The 22,277-nt window shown below is 48.4% G+C and overlaps 1 protein-coding gene across 2 annotated transcripts in view; it reads left to right on the forward strand.

The window, feature by feature from the left end:
- LOC139055859 (probable ATP-dependent DNA helicase HFM1) overlaps positions 1-22,277 on the forward strand; it is a 531,554-nt gene that overhangs the window by 198,139 nt on the left and 311,138 nt on the right. For both annotated transcript variants that reach the window (XM_070533424.1, XM_070533425.1), the window contains exons 7-9: positions 634-750; positions 6,317-6,354; positions 8,494-8,644. In XM_070533424.1, coding sequence (XP_070389525.1) covers positions 634-750; positions 6,317-6,354; positions 8,494-8,644 — 306 coding nt within the window. The remainder of the gene's footprint in view (positions 1-633; positions 751-6,316; positions 6,355-8,493; positions 8,645-22,277) is intronic.

The raw sequence follows: 22,277 nt of genomic DNA on the forward strand, positions 1-22,277 counted from the left end.
GCGGCGGCGGCGAGGTTCGGGCAAGTTGGAATTTCGTCGCAGCGGTAGAAGCGCTTCCGAATGGCCCATCTCGACACGTGACCAGTGGAGGACTAGTGCGGGAAAGCCTGCGCATAGGAGGATGTTTCTTTACTTGCTACACGTGGTGCGGGCAACATGCCAAAAGAGCTTTTTAACAAATTGCTAGTTGCTAAGCGCAGGATGTGTATTTATAAAATAAAGATTTGAGAGGCAGGGACAAAGCAATGCTCATGTTGGTAGTCGCAAACTACCGAAACTGGCTGAAAGTCCCGTGTTTTTTGCCAGCAACGTTGATATTCGCAGCGGCGGAAAACGCGCGGCGGCAATACATGTGAAACGAAACCTCGCGAAAAGCTTCGCAGCGCCGCGTCGCTGTTCGCTCCATTCGCTCAATCGCTTGCATGTGAAACAGGCTTCAGAGTTGGTATATCTTCCTCTTTCCTTTCGTTACGAAATGTTCAATGCGGTAGCGGATACCGTTTACTAGGCATAAATGCAAGTGATGTTGAGCGACCTGTTTAGTAGATAGCCGTTGTGCGACCTGTCTCCGTCCTCTAAGCCACCTGTGCGTCTCCCCGCGAGAATGACCCCGTGGCCGCTCGCTGCGCGCAGATGCAGACCGTGTCGGAGGCTGACCGGGGCGCGGTGCTCGAGGCGGTGCTGACCCGCGCCAAGCTGCGGCGGCTGCGCATCGTCGGCGTCTGCGGATGCGTCGCCAACGCGGCCGACGTGAGCCACGGGGGCGCTATAGCGACACTACTTATGTTTTTGTTACTTGTGTTGGTGTAGCGTATGTTTCCTGCTTCATATTTCGTTTTATTATTTCAATACTTGGCATTTTGGTGTAGCCAGCACTAAACACTCCTATGTTCCCATTTTTCTTCATTTAATTAGCAAGCGTTTACTTTAACACAGCAATGCAACACAAACGCGGAGCGCATCTATGTTATGATACGTTCTTTTATACAAAACCCAAGTGTAAACGAAAAAGTAACGAGGGCAACCTTACAAAAAAGATCGGATCTCGTAATAAGAAAACAATTGAAAACATTGGGAGTATGTCGCACAGTGATCAAGCAAGAATATTTTTAACTTTTGCTTTATTTTTCATCGGTGGTCAAATGGGGCTCGGCATTGCGTGCAATTAGGTTTATAGGCGGAAAGTTTTCCGGGGGCGGAGGGGGGCTGGCACCCGACCAGCTTTCCGAACCCCACATTATATATATATATATATATATATATATATATATATATATATATATATATATATATATATATATATATATATATATATATATATATATATATATATATATATATATATATGTATATAATGCAGAAAAACAGACAAACAGTAGGACGTACGTTCAATTAGCACACCATATTTCCCTCCTATTTTGGCTGGTGGACCAGCCTTTGTCAGTCTAGTATATATATATATATATATATATATATATATATATATATATATATATATATATATATAGTTTATTTCCTCGAACTTGAAGAATGTTCGTGTGACTTCGACCAATTGGTCACTGAGGTGACGGCCTTATGTGACAATTTACAACACCTCATACTAGGAGACAGTTCAGTTTCACAGCCTGAGTCCCCTCGAACCACCAAGAAGCTGGCGCCTCTGAGTGGTGTAGTCTTCCTTCGTGTAATCGTCGCATACATGGCTATCACTGATACTGCTTCGCCTTTCCGTAGAAACTGCAGCCTCTCTCTGTCTTTTGTTTTTCTTTTTCTGTGAGTCCGAGTATAAGCGCTCCTGCGCATGACTGCTGTTTATTCTGATTTCGTGTGAATCCGGCTTGGCCTCATTTCGGTTACTGAGTGAATTACACAGGGTAGCCCGGCTATCACGCACTAAGACTCAAAAAGGAGCAGCTGCGTTGTTCGAAGAAAACCTAGAGCATATGGCTTCCCTTAAAGTGGAGTAGCCGCCAGTAATTCGTTCCTTCATGATGTTTAACCGGACAATTGCAATGAGTTATCTAATTCGAGAAGCACTGTCCTAGTTATCGAAGTGCCGATGAGGCATTTGTAGGCACCCCCAGGTACCTCCAAGTGACATCTACCTGCTGTGTTTTCGGCGACGTACTAATTGCACGCAATTTTTTTTTCTGACTGGCAAACAAGCTCCACGAAATATGAAAAATACCATGTGAATGCGTTCCCACCCGCATCACTAAGCAGCGCCCTTAAATAAGCTGACTGAACGCCACCGCATGGCCTTTCGCAAACCCGAAGAGACAGTGCTTGACAATGGTACGGAAAGAGCACCAACAGCAGGTTTCGCGGCTTTGCAGCTATTCCTTCCTCTCTACATCGCACATATTAGCCGTCTATCAAGGACGACTGATCACAACAACCCTTGATAACGCAAACGAAGCGTCGCTCTGACCACACACGAAACGCGAAAAGCAATGTAATGACTCAAAATCCCGGCTTTGCTCGCGCCGCATCGACATAGTGCGCACGAAGCTATATTTCGCGCCAGAAACTTGCTTCGGACCAAACCCAAATTAAAGTGACGGTTTTAGTTTTCATGACAGTGTATACGCCCTGCAAATATAGGTTCATGGCATAAAATAAAAGCGAAATATGCAGACCGGGTAATGACCCATGCACGTGATGAGAAAAGGCTAAAGCGATGCGTTCAAGAAAGAAAATAACCACTTGTAAATGAGCCGAGTTGGCAATAGGGACGCCTACACAAAAAAAAAGACAAGAAAATATACATCAAATTTCAGTGTGCCCTTATTATCTATGAATTCGTAAGCGCCGCTTAACACTGCTGCCTAAGATGCTGCCTAGAGGATGTGTTCGGATAGGTTTCCTTCTGCAGCTACGCAGTACTGAGTCCGCTTTATCACATCTTCAGTGGATTTCTTGATGACCGACACTCGAATTCTACGGCAGACAATCGTTATCCTTGTCTTGAGCTAATCTGACGTCCATCTCGATCATGTAAGCAGGTTCTTTTACAAAACCCCAAAGAAAAAAACTGAGTGGAGAGAGGTCAGGTGACCTCGCAGGCCAATTTACAGGCCCATGCCTTCAAATCTGTTGCACATGAAAACTCGCATCCAGCCAGCTTCGTGCTCGGCTGCAGCTGTGTGCATGGTGCTCCATCTTGCTGATACCATCGAAGTGGAAGAAATGAAAGCGGGTCTTCGCTGAAAAACTCATCCACCACTCCTTCAAGGATTTCGTCCACGTGACGCTGTCCAATCAGTGTGTGATCGAAGAAGGTGGTACTGAGTATAGCACCGGTGTAAATTCCGCACCCCACATACCACTGGCACTGGTGCCGATCGCAGTTTATCCAGTGTGGTCACTCCGACAGCATGCATTATGCAAATTTACCTGGGCGTTTCTGTGAAAATTGACTTCATTTGCGCACATGCTTTTGTTCAAAAAGCCCGGTGATTCATCGGCATCTTTTTTTTTTGGGGGGGGGGGGGTACGATTCACATGACCCTATCTTCCAAGCACTGGTGCTGGTTCAGGTGGTACGGGTGTAAGGCCGTCGTTTAGAATCCTCCAAAGTGATGACCTGGAAATTGTTACATGGGCGGCCACGTCCCGCACGCTAGCATGAGAGTTTGGGGCAATAAATGCTAGAACATCCGTGCTATAGGACTCAAAGATGGAGTCCTATGCCGCTATTTCTTGAAGCTGCTGTTTATTTCAGCTTCCCGTCATTTCTGATGATAGGCGATACGTTTGGTCTACCGCCACACTTCCATGACTGATATATATTTGCGGCCTTCTTCTTGTTGTCATTTGCAGCTCCCAAGGCAAGGATCATTTTTACCTTCTGCTAATTATAGAATGGCATGGCGACTGGGACGAAACAAAACGCACCTTTAAACGTTTGCACTGACGTTGTCGATTCACTTTTGTGGTGATAGGTTTTGTGGCGAAAGAAAGAACCATCCGTGCACATGCACTTTATCGACGCTAAGAAAACAGCTATCACTGCTTGTTTCCAACTAATACCAAACGCGACGTGTTGCTCCGGCCGAGGCGCGGCAGATGAGGCACTAACTGGATAACGATGCTTTACAACGAAGCTGCACAAGGGTTGCCGATTCGTCCGTCCGTCTGTAGCATGTACGCCGAGAACACCTCCAGCGCAACCCCACGCGAATGCACGAAGAAAAAGCGAAAGAGAAGCACGTGATTGGCTGCACCAGCAGTGACGTCGTTGCAGCCGAGCAGGCGCGCAGCAGTTTCTCTCAGGCTCCAACAGGTGTAGGCCACGCGTCATACGCACTCTTGAGGAGCAGGCAGCTTTCGATCAGCAAGGCCGCGAGCAGAACCGCGAACGAGCTCGTCTACGCCGTCCCGATGCTGCAGCCCGGGCACAAGAACAAGCTCGTGCAGCCGAGCGCAAGTAGCAACTGCGTACCGAAGATCCGGCAGCCTACCAAGCCGTCGTTTTATGAACCGTCGGGATTCATCCAGTGATAAACACCAGGGCTGCACGTTTCAGCTTCGCTGGTTAACCACCTGTACGGAGTGCTTGGAAGGTGATTTTTTTCTTTATTCCCTTCATTTTGTTCTGGCTATCTCAGAAGGAGCCTGTTCAAGGGCGCTGCTTTATGATGCGGGTGGGAGCGCAGTCACGTGGTATTCGCCATATTTCGCAAGGCTTATTTATCAGTCCAAAAAAATATGTCCGCTATTAGTACGTCGCTGAAAATACCGCAGTTAGATGTCCCTTGGCTGTGCATTCGAATGCCTCGTTGACACTATGATAACCATGATACTACGTCTCGAGTTTCATAATTAATTACAATTGCCTAATTAAAGCTCAGGAACAAAAAATTAGTGGCAGCTACTCCACTGTACTGCAAAAAATATGCACTAAATCTTCGAGTAACGCATTCCTTTTTTAATATCTTGGTGCATGATAGTTAATTGGCACACCCTGCATATATTTACGACCTCTGCATGCAAGTGACGATGTTTCTATCCCTAATAAATGTTGTAAATTATTAGAAGTGTTTTGTTTTTAATGACTCGTTAGCTTTGCTTACTGGAAAGAGAATCGATCTTGAGACATATCATTCATGTGCATACCACACGCGGTTGATTTCACCTGCCGAAGAGGTCACTAAAGTCTACAGGTTATTTTCAGGCTCAAAAAAGCACGCAATGTATTTTGAAGGGAGGTGAATACACAGCAACATATTCATTCTCTAGGCATAAGCTATCCATACCTTTAAACATAATTGTTAATCGGCTACCTCCTTCTCTTGAAAAATATAATAAACTTTGTCCTGTGTATGTATTTAAATATACTGCGCATGTGCATGGTGTTTACAGTGGAAATTTAAAACAACGTTCAAGTAAGCAAATACGAATGCGGCAAACGCCGCTGGTGCTTTTAATGCTCTTGTTCTTCTATTGTCAGGATTTGCAGAGATAAAGCAAAGTAATAATTAAAATCCGTGTATGTCCACGCCGACACTGATGCAGTAAGCTATTAGCCAAAATAAAATTTTAAGTGAAAAGGTCGAGGCAAGTCAAAAGAAACCTCAAATTGTGTGGGTGATAAAACTCTGGAAATTACACGTCAGGTGCGTGTGTGTGGGGCGGGCGGCGCCCCCCTGTAGTGGGCGCCCATGATTGGGGGATGAGCGACGCTGTGCTGTGTGATGGGATCGCGTCGCTTCGTTTGTCAGTGAGCAAGCCGTGAGCGAGGGGCGTACGAATTCAAGCTGTGTTAAAAGTTGTATAACGGGCATAAAGTGCCTCAGACTGGCTGGCTTCGATAGGCGGACCTATCTTTGTCAAAGGCGGACTCCTCGGTGGGTTAATTTCAATGAATCCATAGTCACATCACGTGGTGCCGCCGTCGGTGATATCTGCAAATAGCTGCCACCGACAGCGACACCAGGTGGCGTCACAATAATGACGTTACTGTTAGCCTGCTATTTGCTGTCACCGACAGTGGTGCCATGTAAGGTAATAATTCTACTATTATTCCATCTGCAGATAACCGTGAGCGACACTCTGTGAGGTCACCCAACTAACCCGTCAGATGTTACCCGGCGAGGATGAAAAGGCCGCCTATTTGACTAAAATATGAGGCACCCCTGTTGATGCAAATTTTATTCCACAGTGTGTTGGCCTCCATCTCGAAACCGCGTTAAGTGCACTTGAGAGCAAGTGGCTTCGTGCCTCAGCATGATTAAATGGCTGCCACGAAGAGGGACGGGCGTTGTGAAACGCATGCAAACGTCGCCTCACACATTTTGTTTTCATGTTCTCGCAGCTAGCCGCCTGGTTGGGACCGGACGCCAAGCACTACTCGTGAGTTCGAAGCAGCTCGTCTTGCGCGCTTGGTTTGTTGCGATCTTTTACTCGAGCTGGCGGAACAGAGACAACGTGCTCTCTCGCATCGCCCTGAAGTTTCTGACCCTCCCCAAAAGAGAAAAGCGACGACAGGAAAATGATACCAATTCCGCGACGTGCGCCTCGTCAGGCTGTTCAGCGCCTGCGCGATTCACGAAAGACGCGACGCTGTCTTCGAGAAAACACGCACGCTTGCAGCTCGTGGCCGCGAGGGGCGCTGGTTGCGGATGTTCTCCAAAGGTGTTCGAAGAGTTACGTTTATTGTTTGCTTCAAGCCAGGCGTACAGTCAGGACTCGATGGCAATCAAAGGTCAGCGGGACACATCGCTTTGGGCGCTCACGGAAACACTACGAATTAAGCTGCGCAGGGTGGGCTGGACAAGCTCTAGAAGTGTAGGAGAAGCTCGCAGTGAGAGTGACCCTGAAGAACGGCTGAGGAATGTGGAAGAAAGTAAGTGGTCCGTGAGAGTGTTGAGGTATCTGTACAGGAAAAACATTGATTCACGGTGGAGTAAAAGAACTAGGAAGCTTACTAGCAAGTATGCGGCCTGTAGGGTGAGCAACACAGCAACAAAGAACGTCAAGCGGAAAGCCAGAGAGGCAGAAATTATCTCATGGGTGGCGGCAATGGAAAAGAAACCTGCCATGAGTAACTACTTAAGAGAAAAAAACGACATCAGGAAAGAAACCATTTATGATAACTCAAAGGGAAGCTCATTACTTTTCGAAGGGAGATCAGCATGCCTTAGAACACGCACCTAAAATTGAGATATAAGAAGGAAGAAGAAGCATGTGCTTGCTGCGGTAAAGCTAGGGAAACCATGGAGGAAGTTTTATTAGAATGTGAAGACGTCTATACCCAGCGGTCGATTTAGGCACCACCTGCCTTTTTGAAGCCGTTGTGTTCAGCGAGAGTACGGGGAAGTTAAACATGTCCGCAATAGAGGTTAGTAAGAGGCGATTGGAAGATTGGTGGAAGAAAAGTAGGGAAACGACAAAAAACAGAATCGTGCAAAAACAACGTTTGTAATAAAGGTTCAGCAAATTTGAGGCTGGGAAGCTGTATTTTTTTTTAAATATATATATGTAGGTAATTCGACGAAATAATAACAAGAGCATAAGCGGCGCTGTCCACCGCCCCGTTTCAGAGGGGACGCTTATAGCATCCATGTATCTATGTATTCGCTATTGGGCCTAAATATGACGATTTTGGGAAAGTGTAATGGTGCCAGCGCTAAAGTTCGCAGATGCCATTATGTGTTTAAAATCAGAGGTCTTGTTGGGGCGGTAAAGTCGGTGGTTCGATAGGTGCTGGAGGCGCACGGTAAAACTGCAAATGAGGTAATGCCGGGTGACATGGCCTGTTTAGAAGGCATGGGAGCGCAGAGCAAGATTGCGTTTGAACAAATGCGTGCAGGTCCAACGGGCGCGTCGCAATCTATTTGCTTCGGTGAAGCGGTTAATAAAATGTTTTGCCAGTAACCACAATGCGTACAATTTTGTTCCGTGCTACAGGTCACGTGTAATTTCATTAAATGTTTATCTTTACCCAGTTCAAAGGCCACAACTTGACGCAATTTGTGCGTCGGTGCACTACAGTGCTCAGAAGCTATGCCGAAATGCGAGCACCAAATCAAGCGGATACACAGTGAGAGGCGCCTATATCGCAGTGCATGTCACGAGGACGAAGTCGACTTACGATGCTTCTCGAGGAATGAATAGTGGTGACACGTGTGCGCACAGAAAAGTAAGACACGTATCAAACAACGTTTAGGGATTCTGTACCGCTGGTGCCGCAGTGGCACATGGTGGCCAAGAACCGCCAGCGGCACACACCGAAAGGTAACGTGCATGAAAGAATCTGCGGGATTCATCATCCCATTAAAACACCACTGTCTCTTAGAGATGAGCCTACATTTTATGCAGAGGATTTCTGTAGGAAGTTGGTATTATGCAGCACAGCGCTGTACATAGCGTATACGGGCTATAGGCCCCACTTCCCGGTCACCTTCGTAGGACCGTTGTTTTATGTGCACATGCCCCGTCACTTTCTATCGTTGACTTTCAAGATGGGACCGACCCGCCACCTCCCCGCAGGTTCCCGGCCAGCGCCCGCCCGGTGCCCCTGCGGCGCGTGGTGCTGGGCTACCCGTGCGGCGGCGGCGGCGACTTCCGCTTCGACATGGCGCTCTCCTACAAGCTGGCGGCGGTTCTCAGCGCGCACTCGGCCGGAAAGCCAGCGCTCGTGGTGAGGGCGGCCCATCAGTGCCGTTGTCCGGCGGCAGATCCGAAAGGCTTTGCAAAGGTGTCGTTGAACCGTCAGCACGGACCGCAGCTGTCGCGACGGTGTGACCGGGTGTCCTGTTATACGAAGCAATGCGGCCCAAGAAGGCGCACGTTAGAGGGAGCAACGCGACCGGTGGTCCAACTTGTGCGCGTGTTGTTCGTCAGCCGTCACGTTTTTAGCACGTAGTCGGACATACACTGTTTTCACACTTCCTGCATGCCAATGAGCCCCAACCGTTACAATATACTATCGGCTTATGCGCCGTCTCATGTAGAGTCACCTGTAGAAACAACGACCATTGAAAAACAGGCACCCTAGCTGAACAAACATCTCGTGCTACCGGCACAAGACTGATCGAGTTGGTGTGGCCTTTGCACGCCAATGGCAAATTTTACTCACGAGCTTCACTCACGATTTACTCACGAGCTTCGCATGCATGCTAGACGTGAAGGAGGAAATCGGTAGGAGAGGACGGGTAAACAACATATAGTGGAAGCGTGATGCAGATATAGTGCAACGAAACCTGCACAGGCGCAAGCAAAATGGTATAAAGTGCATTTTGGAATTAGGCAAAGTTATATGCTTTAGTTAGCGAGTGAAAAACAAATGTAAAAGAACGAACACACACGCGCACGCTGACAAACAAAACGTACGTGCAAGTGCTGAAACACGGCCAAGTTATACAAGAGTTGCTTAGGGGTAAGTAAGTACGTAGAAAACAACAATGAAGACAAATGCCTATAAAAAGGCACTTTACTCACGTAGAAAACTTGGAAAGGCTCGGATTTTAGCGACATTGTCAAGAAGACCAATCAACGGTTCAAAGACGCGAGGAAGGCCTTATAGTTTGAAAGCGTTGGTGCTTCTAAAGTGTACCGGAAACTACGATTTATGGGGAGATGGTTAGGTGTTCGTCATCATCATTATCAGCCTGGTTATGGCCACTGCAGGGCAAATGCCTCTCTCATACTTTTCCAACTACCCCGGTCACGCACTAATTGTGGCTATGTCGTCCCTGCAAATTTTTTAATCTTATCCGCCCAGCTAACTTTCTGCCGCCCCCTGCTACGCTTCCTTTCTCTTGGAATCCACTCCGCAACCCTTAATTTCCATCGGTTATCTTCATTCCACATTACATGCCCTGCCCATGCCCATTGCTTTTTCTTGATTTCAACTAAGATGTCATTAGCTCGCGTTTGTTCCCTCACCCAATCTGCTCTCTTCTTATCCCCACCATTCTTCTTTCCATAGCTCGTTGCATCGTCCTCAATTTAAGTAGAACCCTTTTCCTAAGACTCCAGGTTTCTGCCCCGTACGTGAGCGCTGGTAAGACCCAGCTGTTATACACTTTTCTTTAGAGGGATAATGCAACCTGCTCTTCATGATCTGAGAACGCCTGCAAAGCGCACCCCAGCCCATTCTTATTCTTCTGATTATTTCAGTCTCACAATCCGGATCCGCGGTCACTATCTACGCTAAGTATATCTATTCCCTTACCACTTCCAGTGCCTGGCCACCTATCGTAAACTGCTGTTCTCTTCCGAGACTGTTAAACATTACCTTAGTTTTCTGCAGATCAATGTTTAGACTCACTATTCTGCTTTGCCTCTCCAGGCCAGTGAGCATGCATTGCAACTGGTCCCATGAGTTACTGAGCAAGGCATTATTGTTACGGTGGGAAAAGAGGACAACGTCGTCGATGGTGAAGACGACGAAGTGGCAACAGCCTCTCGGGATTCTCGGCTGCTGTTTATATGCGCCTTGTAATTACATCTTCTAAATAGTTTTATACCCGTGACATTTTGGTGGACATGCGGGGTACGCATCTTCGCCACGGAACTCCGCAGCGGACGTCCCACTCATCCTGGACCATGCTTCCAGTGGAAGGCACCGCGTCTGCAGCTGCAATGCCGACTAAGCATAACCAGTATGTTGCTCTGCCTCACCCACAAGACACTGGCAAGTTCACTGGCCTGGATGGCGTTGACGTAAAAGAATGGTTGAAGGTGTGTGAGCGCGTCAGCAAGGGGAGAAGGAGGGATCCGACCACAATGCTGGCCAATATCGTATCCTACCTCGACGGAACACCTCTAACATGATTTTACACACACGAGGAAGAGCTAACCAGCTGGGAGTTGTCCAAAGAAAAGCTGTCTGGCGTTTTTGGCAATACGACTAGTCGACAGCTAGCCGCCAAGCAACAACTTGCCACGCGTGCCCGTACTGCTACCGAGACGTAAGTCTCCTACATTCAGGATGTCCTAGCCATCTCATAAAATCGACACATCCATGCCAGAAGCGGACAAGCTTGGACACATTATCAAAGGCGTCGCGGACGACGCATTCAACCATCTGGTCTTTAGAAATTTGTCGACAGTCGACGCCATCATGAAGGAATCATCAGCGAATCGCAAGTTACTAACGTATTCTCCATTAATTCTTATCCCCAATTCTTCCCAATCCAGGTCTCTGAATACCTCCTGTAAACACGCTGTGAATATCATTGGAGAGATCGTATCTCCCTGCCTGACGCCTTTCTTTATTGGGATTTTGTTGCTTTCTTTATGGAGGACTACGGCGGATGTGGAGCCGCTATAGATATCTTTCAGTATTTTTACATACGGCTCATCTACACCCTGATTCCGTAATGCCTCCATGACGGCTGAGGTTTCGACAGAATCAAACGCTTTCTCGTAATCAATGAATGCTATATATAAGGGTTAGTTATATTCCGCACATTTCTCTATCATCTGATTGATAGTGTGAATACGGTGTAGTTTTGAGTAGCCTTTACGGAATCCTGCCTGGTGCTTTGGTTGACGGAAGTCTAAGGTGTTCCTGATTCTATTTGCGATTACTTTAGTAAATACTTTGTAGGCAACGGACAGTAAGCTGATCGGTCTTTAATTTTTCAAGTCTTTGGTGGCCCCTTTCTTATGAATTAGGATTATGTTAGCGTTCTTCCAAGATTCCGGTACGCTCGAGGTCATGAGGCATTGCGTATACAGGGTGGCCAGTTTTTCTAGAACAATCTGCCCGTCATCCTTCAACAAATCTGCTGTTACCTGATCCTCCCCTGCTTCCTTCCCCCTTTGCATAGCTCCCAAGGCTTTCTTTACTTCTTCCGGCGTTACTTGTGGGATCTCGAATTCCTCTAGACTCTCTCTTCCTTGTTCGCAGTGGTTCGCAAAGAGATAACGGTGTTTGAAGATAACAGTGATGACTGGGTGATATCTTGTAAACTAGGCAGAGAATAGCAATCTTCTTGAGGGAATCCATTGATGACAGCACATGTGAGTGCTAGTACAAGTACTGCATAGCCACTGCTACTGGCCATCCAATAATAAGCTATAATACTATATATCAAAGTACATTACATACAGCTGCGAGCTCGTTCCTTCCAAGTTTCCCTTACACTCGAAGGTGTTTCAGTAATTGGCGATGCCATTTTACTGATGAAAAACACACAACTGCAAATTAACATACGAAAAACGCCACAAGCGATACACGGATTGCCAGCAAAACACAGTGCAGTAATAGCTGGGCCAACATGCGTGTGTTTCGTATAAGGGCGCTCTAATCTTACGGGGCTTTAGCGGTGCACGGAGGTGAAAAGGCATAAACACAAGAATGCGCCTAATGATTCAATTTTACGTGGCGACGTCGCACGGTTCACGAGAACAGTCAACCGCATTCGCACACGCGCACACACTACGCTCGATGTTGGTGTGCCGCGAAATTAGATGGCGCTGGCAGCCCGAGCACGATCGAGGAGACTCGCTGACATGATCCATACCGCCGTCAGGACAGTTGCACTGGCTCGTAGCACTGAGCCAAAAAACACAACAGACGTCGTGTAATCGCTGCACGACAGACACACTCAGCGGAAAGAAGGCTGTTGGCGCACTCGTTTCCAGCCACACACAGGATGTTGTTCAGCCGCCGCGAGAGTCGCACGTTTCAGCGACGTTATGTCGAAAGTTTTTCGGTCCAAGCGACTGTCAGCCTTTTTTACAACAATTATTCGTTCAAAGTAACCGCTATGTGTACGCAGCACACTTACAAGCAAAGGAATTCACAGAGCAAACGCGATTAAGCGACAGCAATCGGCAAGGCTCGTACGGTAGTTGAGCGCAAACGAACGAAACGTAAACATGCGCAATCGAGGCGATCAAGCACTCATTCGGCTCGCTCTCTTGAGCGTTTTTCTTTCAGCGCTAATTTGAAATTAAAGGACTAGATTTAGCAGTTCGGGCCGTTCTTTCGTTTTTGACCACATTCAGGCAATAGCAGCATTTTATTTTCCCGCATGTGCAGATATTTTTTTCACCTCATGAATGCCGTGGCGCCGCAGTTTAGCTTGGGCGCCGTCTGCTACAGGAACTTCCTAGGTGGCGCGCACGGCAGATGTCGCTACCTTATTATAGAGGGACCTTAGCTGAGGGCTGTAATCACTGGCAATAAATCAAGTGGCAGTATTCTGATAAGATTCAGGGCCGTTATCAGATAATACTGGCTGTCTAACTAATGTGTGACGCATATTAAAGTTTAGGACAAAGAAATGTTAGATAAGTGAGTAGTCGGGTCGAAGGAGAGCAGGGGGATCATGAAGGTTGCCTTTTTAGGTAGTCGACTGTGGGAAATGCATGAGCTGCAATGGTATTTTTACTACTCCTGAATCAAAATATGGGGGTAGATGCGCGCCAAGGTATATGTAAGACGACATGCGAGTTCTGTGGACGTTATTAGAGGTCAACAGCAACGAAAAAAATAGAGATATGGTACACGATCCTAATCTTTGACTTCTTATGGCACTCGCACGTCGGCGTTGGTGTTCTTTCGGTTAAGCGAGCTTTCCCCTGGCCCGATATGCGGGCGAGGAGGAAGCGCGCCATCCGGTGGGGCTTAGGCCCCTAGCGACGCCGGTGCTGACGTCAGAGCCTGTAACGAGCGTGCGTGCGCAGCTGTTACGAGCAAGCTTGCTTCGTGCTTTCCGCGGGTGCTTCTACGCGTGTTAAACTGTAAATATTTGTCAAAATTATTTTTAGTTTGGCCGTTGACTATCGTGTAAAGCATCTTCAGACGGTGTAGCTTATGGCGTTTCTCCAGTGTTGGAAGACCAGACCTTGAACGGAGATCAGATAGTGACACTTGTCTTCCGTAGGCATCAAAAATAAACCTGGGTGCTCTTTTTCGTGCTTTTCCCAGCTTATCTGTATCAGTCGTAGTGCCACCGCAATGCACCCGTATGGCTTTCTTAGAAATCGCTTAGTCCGTTTCTGTTGCCGGATGCCAAAAAAAAAAAGCTACGGAAGGTTAGTCATATACAGCTTTCGCTGTAAAAAAAGAAAGAAACAAAACGTAGCAAATACATATTAGAAGTAGTCGTGTGTGCCTCGTGTGTGCCTCTCGCCTACAACCAGTAATTTTTTATCACTAAATATAGTAGAGTAGAGTAGAGTAGAGTAAGTTCGAGGGGCAAAGGGTACCGGCAGAACAGTCGATCACATCTGAATGCGCCGTAAGAAAGTCGAGTCCGAAGATTAGGTCATGGGGACAATTGGTCAGCGCTGTAAAAAAGAACAGGAACGTGGCGGTCGGCAATACTTATACAGGAAGTACACATTCCAGTGACGTCAACAATGCTGCCGTCGGTCACGCGTACAGCTCGTGTAGTAGCAGGCGTGAGGGCCTTCCTAAGTCGACGACGGAGGTTAGAAGTCATGGAGACCTGGGCTCGAGTATCTACTAACGCCGTCAAAGGGACACCGTCGACGTGAACATCAAGTTCTGGTTCGTTGGGAGCGTCAATGAAGGATTTTGACATGAGGAAGACAATGCAGCACTACCTCCAGGAGCTGCATGGTCCAGTTTTCCGTCCTGAAGGGTCCATAATTGGTCGGCAAGGTCTGAGGTGGGGGCGAGCGACCGGGTCTACTGTCATCGACGGACACGTCAGAGGTAGGAGGCCTACGGCGAGGCGAGTAACGGCCCGTGTCGGCATATGGGCGAGGAGACTGGGAGAAGGAGCTCGAATACGGCGACGTCTAGGAGGCGCGGCAGTGGCGAGCGACGTGGCCAATGCGGAGGCAACGGAAGCAAATGGGCTCGTCGTGTGGAATTCTCCCCTCAGTAGGGTCGCGGTATCTGGGAGGGGAATACAGATTGGTGTGAGGCGTAGAAGTGGGCTCCGGTCGGGCGTCAGGTCGGGAGACGGAGCAGGCAGCAGGAAAACGTAGGTTTGCAAATTCTTTCCGCACAACTGCCTGAATGAGAGAGATCGCTGGGGCTGGTTGATCAATGGTGGAGTCAATGGGCGTGGATGGAACGGCGCAGGACTTGTAGTCTCGAGCTCGCGGCGAGCAATACGTGTGACATGCTCATTTAAGGGTGGTGAATCGGTAAGATCTACGCAAGACGACGTCGCAGCGGTGTTAGTGAGCCGGGAGAACTATGGAATGAGGCGGCGGCTTTTGGCGAGCTCGAAGCGGCAGCATTCCTTGACATTGACGCCGATGGTGGACAGATCGTTGAAGACCAACAAGTTGAACGCGTTGTCCGCGATCCTCTTGAATACGTGGCCGACTTTCTCAACCGCGGCTATTTTCTCGTCGATTACGTCTTGTATGCGAGACTTGTATGCGTCTTGTATGCGCTTGTATTTCTCGTCGTACATATGTCTTGTATGTACGAGACTCAGTAGAAGACTGAACTCGGGTAGCAAGCTCTTTTCTAGCAGCCTGCTGCCGACTGGTGGGATTTCCAAAGAGGTCGCTCAGCTTCTCCTGGAAAGTATCCCAGCTAGAGATCTCGTCCTCGTGTGTCCGGAACCAGACACGAGGAGTTCCGCCCAAGTAGCATAGGACATTGGCTAGCATAATGGTCGGGTCCCAGTGGTTGTTTGGTCTAACACGCTCATACAGGCGGAGCCAGTCCTCAATGTCGACATTATCCTGGCCGGAGAATATGCCAGGATCGCGGGGATTGGTAACAGTAGCGTACGTTGTTGTCGGGATCGCAGGAGTAGAAGCAGACGAGGTGTCTCCGGGAGCCATGGCGGAAAGCAGGACGGTGCGGCCGCTGCGCGCAGCTCTGTGGCGAGGACGGGGAACGGCACCCTCCAACAAAATGTTACGCGGACGAAAGACTAACAATTGGAGACTATTTTCAAGGTATATTTACATAGGATAACTGCAGCGCTGGCCAGTTCAGCCGACAGCTCGAGAGCCAGAGAGCGTTCGCCAACTTCGTCGGGGCGCCCGCATGCATCGTCCACCAGAAACACGCAATATGCACGTATCAATATGAATGTCAAATAACATGTCAAATGTAAAGTTCTAGAGCGCTTCAAATAACCTCTGAAATAAAGCATTTGCTCTTGCTAATATTTGCCTGGTTGTTTTCGCGCTAGCCCACCGCTATACTCAAGCGCTCCCGAACGAACGCAGACGAACCCGGAACCCACGCGGTTCTTTACGCCTTCGTTTATCGCCGCGTAGGAAGGGCTTCGCGACCTAAATGGCGGTGACGCAGCAATGCTGTGCTCGTGCGGCACTCAGCATAGCTTTAGGCTCCGAGTATCGTGAAAAGAAAATGCAAAATAAATTTCGGCAAAAAGAAACGGTGCGCAAAACACAAAAGGCAGCTCTCTGAAAAACGGAAAAGGGCTACACAGCAGTTTATTTCTGCAAGAAAGTAAACAACAACAACAAAAACGACAAAAGTAGGAGATGCGCCTTAGCTGCTATCGACGAAACATCCACAGGTGCAACTGGGCTCGCCATTTCCCCTTTCTGTCTCCTGAATTCAGGACAATACGCAAAACGAAGCAGTTTTCTTTCCCTACTTCTATCTTCGTCGCAGGTTTGTTGATTGAGGACAGGGTGACATCATTAAAGTGCGCTAGACAGCCACGTTTTACACAAATTTTGAACAGTCAATTTTCCACTGCCACTTATAGCTCAAACCGATCAGCGTCTGACGAGGTATAGCACTGGCTTCTTTGCAACATTTGAGCTATTGCAGCCTTGATCGCTGACGTTGGGAAGTGGCGGCAGACTCATTTTCGGCTTCAGTGTGTCCGCTGTGGCTGTCTCGCTGCTGCACACGCGGTTCTTTACGTCACCCCACAAAAAGTCCAGTGCCGGGCGACCTCGCAGCCCAGTGCACGGGTCCGCGCTGGCCAATCCACTGTCCGCGAAAGACCCTTGTCGCGACACGCTCCAGTCTGACCCCCACTCAGTGGCGTAGCTACGCCGTCTGGCACCCGGGGCCCATAGGTCTTCTGTCACGCCTCACCTCCCGGTCGAGGAAGGCGAGGATATCGACAATTTCCGGGCTTCAGCACCAGTACAGCCGCCTTCGATACCACACACGTCCCGCGGGTCCCCCTCTCCTTCGCCTTCGTATCGCGAATGCAGCAGGCATTGTCAGATTCGTCGGACGATCCGGGTTGGTTTTCGGACGATCCGGATCGGTTTCAGCGGGCTGAAAGGTGGCATCATGCCACCCCGCATGGCCATTCCTAACAGCTCCTCCATGGCCCGGAAAATCTCGCGTGGCCAGTGCTGGCAACCGCTGGGCAGGAAGAGAATGGCTGGCGAGCAAGACGATGGCTTTGCTCTCTGCAACCCCTGCGTACTTGGAATGCCTTCAACCATCTTACAACAACTGGCACAGAAGAGTCGACCCGGCAACACAATACCGCTCAGCCCGGAATTAGCTGCTAACCCACCAGGCCTCCTATCCCAATTTCCATGCAAGTCACTCAACTGGAAATCCCAAATTTTGCCCCAAAATTTTGTGCCACCAAAGCGAGCGTTCACGTTCCTCCTGAGTTCGACCAAACCCGACTCTCGCGCTGCACAAGAGTAAAGGTTTACGCAAAATTAAACCAAAGGCTTTCAAACACCAATACCCAAACATAACTTAAGCAGCTTAACTTCACGAACAGCCTGTTCTTACCCTATCGCAGTGGCGTACTTATTTCATGTATTGCTGCCACTGAACCGTCTGGCCAACTCCACAGGTACGTCATCACAAACGCGATAAGTTTGGGGTCCCTCACGTGGGGTCCGATCACGTGCTTGCATCATAGAAAGTTTTTATCGCGCTGACTCACATTTGTTCCTCCAATCCACACAGGACACGTTCCTTAAACAAGCAACCACACTTGCGTAACTTACGCAACACAGAGGAACCTTTGAACAAATGTGTCTTTTACTGACTAGCTCTTCGCACGCGTACTAGAGCAGTCAGAATACGGCTGCCCTCGACACACATGAGCAACCCAGTCATCAACGTTCTCCTTCCTTCCGTCCACACAGGACACGCGTTAATGGACCTAAGAGCTCTTCTCAGTGCAAATCACGCACTTACTGAAAATCTACGCGCTTAACCTTAGAAAACTCAAAAAACACCTAAAAAGAAAGAAGTTTAAATAACACACACGCGCGTTACGATAGGCCTCTCAACAATAACCTTGACCTTCAGGTTAATCACGCACACACACACAAAAAAGAAAGCCTATATACTTATCAATGAACACCTCGCGAACTATATGTTTACAAAAACCGCGTCTTTCAAATCTCGAGCTTCTCGAACAAAAAACACAAACAAAGCTCACACTTTTACATATTGAAAGAAACTTAAATCGCGAGAATTACCAAGTGCTCAAAAATAAAACAAGACACGTTTCACTTCTACAGAAGCTCTCTTGGCTTCCCCCCCCGTTTCAAACGGTTACAACTGACTCACTTTTAAGCCGTACCCGAGGTGGTCCCGGTTTGAAAGCTACTCTGGCTGCCGAGGAACAACAAAAGGGCTGACTCACTATCAGCTCCCCCAAGACGTTACAGTCCCCTGCCAATTTGCGTCCTGGCGCGCTGCTTTCAACATGACCTCGACTGACCGCGTCGCTACTCCCCCCCCTGGTCTCGTCTTGCCACCTTGCTCTTCTTTGTACTGCACGCTGAGCTTCGAAGAGAACGACGGAACGACGAGGAATTTAACTGCCCCGTGCCCTTTGTCCGTGCCGAACATGCTTCGCGGTCCCCCTTTGACCGGTGGCTCGAACGTTTTGGATGCGTCAACATCGTCCGTGACGACCGCACCTTCTTCCTCGCGCCCTGCCCTTTTGGGTTTCTCGCCATCTTTGGCGGCGCTACATATAGTTACCGTCTTTCGGTCTTTACTGCGCTTCTTTTTACGGTGCTTTCTCTTTGCCTTCTCTTTCATGCCGTCATCTCGCGCCTCGTGCTGGCCGTTACACATCTCGTCGGCCCAGATCGGTCTCTTACCCGCACAGTCTGATTGATTTTCATTTGAATCAACATTCTCTCTGCCTCGACTGGCGGACAGCTCAACCGACTCTGGCACAATGCAGCAGGCTTTACTCGAGTTATGCAACTCGCACTCTTGCGAACTGCCCTCTACTGCATTGCCCAGCTCACGCTGTGCATCGACACACAGCCCGTCGGTCTCGATCGCTGTCTCACGCGCACAGTCCGAATGATTGCTAATTAAATCATCCCTCTCTAGGCTACCTAGACTGGCGGAGAACCGCACCGATCCCTAGACAATGCAGTTGTTCTCTCGTGAACTACGGAGCTCGCCATCCCGAGAACTACTCTCAACTGCATCATCCAGCTGGCACATTACTTCTGCACGCAGATCTGACTCGACATGGGTGCTCGCGTCTGTCAAGTCAACAGTACCCTGTATCTCGCTAACGACCTCGATACCATGAGATGCGACGCCCACGCGCGGTAACTGTGCCAATTTGTTCGCAGCTGGCCTAGCTGTCTCTACAGTCCTCTGTCGGCACAGCACCTCGTCGCTCTAACTCTGGCCTTTAACGGCCTCTGTTGCCACTAAGGCATCGTTAGCTGCTAGCACTTCGAGTTCACTTATGAACGTGTTGTTATTCTCACAGGTACTACTACTCTCGGCTTTCGACTGAAATCTGCTGCCAACATCCTGCCACTTTCGCTGCTTCCATATTTTTCAAGCCGCTGTTGACTTTGTTCGATTAACTGCTCGAAACCTTCAATCTTTTTGTTCAATGCCTCAATGTACTTCCTTGTTACTTCTGTTAGGCCTTCTTCCTGTGAAATGCTTTTCAGTTCCTGCCTAGCTTTTTCCTGTTGCTTAAATTCTTCCTGCTCTTGCCTAATTGCTTCCTGTTCCCGTTTTTTGCTTAGAATTCGATTACCCATTTGTTCGATGAATTTCAAATCATTGTTACTTTCTAGAAGGGTTTTACGAATCTCTGATTCTTTCAAGTCCTCCTCTACGTTTACCTCGATCTCTTCACACAACCACAACAGGTCAGCTCTCGTCAAACACATTAGGACCATGGTCGCTACTTTAAGCTTTGGCTCTGCTGTCACACAATACTTGCTGCGATGCCCACGCAAATCAAAATACAAGTAAAAGATCCCCAGTAATCAAATCCAAAAACAGAGAAATTGAAGCCTGGTAAATCTTACAGCCAAAACCAAACGCTTACCCACTGAAGCAGCACCATATCACCAGTCCTTCCCCGCCGTATCCAGTAAGTTGCAAGAGGTGGTCAATCTCAAGTCGCCTCCAACTTGATCAGGATGGTAACAATAAAAATTCAAACAGCGCATAAACGACGGGACCAGAATGAGGAGGAGACAGACACGGCGCTGTCTCCTCCTCATTCTGGTCCCGTCGTTTATGCGCTGTTTGAATTTTTATTGTTACCATGCAACACCAACTCGCCCAATCCGCCGCCCTTCTGCTTGATCAGGATGCCGGTCGGTCACCATGCGCCAACGTCCGTCAGCTGCCGTTGCTGTCTCTGAGTCGTAGGCCGATTTACGAGCCGTAGGCCGACCTCACCGCCGCCAACCAGATGTCAGAGTTGGAGTCGGGCTTGCAGGACGATCGGAGAAACTTGGGGCCACAGGACTAGGCGAGCAGGATTTAATGGCAGTATTTACATTTTATAACATGAGGTACATTGGCAGTCTAGCGCAACTCCCATATAGAGCCCGCAAGACTAACATACAGCAAACAGTTTACGAGCACACAGCTCACTACTACATTTCGAGCATGACAACGAGCACTCAGCTCCCAACGACGAGCACGACACGAGCACGCTCTAGCAGCCGGCAAACGCTGCTTATAAGCTCTCCGCTTGACGTCATAGTTCGACGTCATCGTTCGGCGTGGACGGAGTCCGAGTGGTCGGAAACGTTCGTCCAATCATTGTAAACTTGCCGCCGCCCCGCAGTACGGCCCACACACACCAAGGCACACAAGTTCGAGCACACACACACAAAGGCTCCGGAGCCGACGTCAGAGGGCTTCGTAGAATCAGAGTCCTTCCATGTTTTTCTGGTCACGAAACTCCGCCGTCACGCTATGGGAGAGGTTCATATACTGCCCGAAGGTGCCGCGACGCGGCGCCACTGTGCCACAGAGGGCATCGTTCGCGTACCGAAACGCGTGCGCAGTGCGAGGCGAGCCGAGTGATCGGGTGCGTTCTGTGCGTGTGCTGCGCAAATTTTTCGAGTGCTGGGCTGTTTAGTTGAAGTGGCGGGGTGGGACAACGATGCTGAACACGTGTTGCAAGTAACAGCTGAAGAAGTAGAATGGTGGTATCTCTAACAAGCCATTTCAAAAAAAAAAAATTGCTGTATTTGGGATGCGGCTGCTTGTGTTCGTTTGAGAGTTGTTTTGCCATGTGTTATGAAATGCTTATGCTTTACACTTTCTTGTTGATAGAAACAATCGATTATGCATTCTGTATTTATTGCCATTCGTTTGCTCGTGTTTGTTTCCTGCCCCCCAATGCATATCTCTCACCTTTGATGTTATTTCTCTACGCTTATTTATATCAGTGTCATGCTTTTAACAAACTTCTTGCATTGTGAATGGTGGACCATTCGTGACCGGATGCCTCTGTGCTGTCTGTATTTCTGTCCGCTTATTTTAATGATAAATGAATGATCATGCTTGTATGTTGTTTTTGCACCAACACGTTCTATTTCTTTTCTTAATCGAATTATAAAGTCTTTAACATATTGTAAATAGTTGCGCATTATGAACCAAAATACCTAGTCTCGCCGTTTCTGCGTCGAAACCGCGAGCAGCGTGAATAAGTGCTGGGCTTACTGACGCTTCTGTAACTGTTTGCTTAAGACTGTTTGCTAAGGCAATTGCCTAATTACAATACAGCTAGTTTCAACTGCGCACGTCCTAACACTTTACGTTCGCCTCAATCCGTCGCTAAAAGCCGCATCGAAGACGTTTAGTAGCGAAGTTTGTCTTGCATTAATCCTACCTAAATCTCATTCAGAAATGGCATCGCTTTGCAGATAAATCTTAAACGCACGGAACAGTTCAATTTCCTTTTCTTTGTCATTAAGTATTCTACGGTAGCAGCCCTTTGCAATAACAATTTCATTCTTTTGATCTCCTTATAAGATACTGCCCACAGTCAGAGTCCTTTTCTGCTACAGCTAAACAGAAAGTGAACAGCTGTGCTCGGCGAACAATCTCGCTCTATGTGCAACGGGGAGTTGGCGCTGGTAAGCGGCGGTGCGGCCCATATGTTTGCATC

This window comes from Dermacentor albipictus, chromosome 2 (assembly GCF_038994185.2).
Source record: "Dermacentor albipictus isolate Rhodes 1998 colony chromosome 2, USDA_Dalb.pri_finalv2, whole genome shotgun sequence".
Lineage (NCBI taxonomy): Eukaryota > Metazoa > Arthropoda > Arachnida > Ixodida > Ixodidae > Dermacentor > Dermacentor albipictus.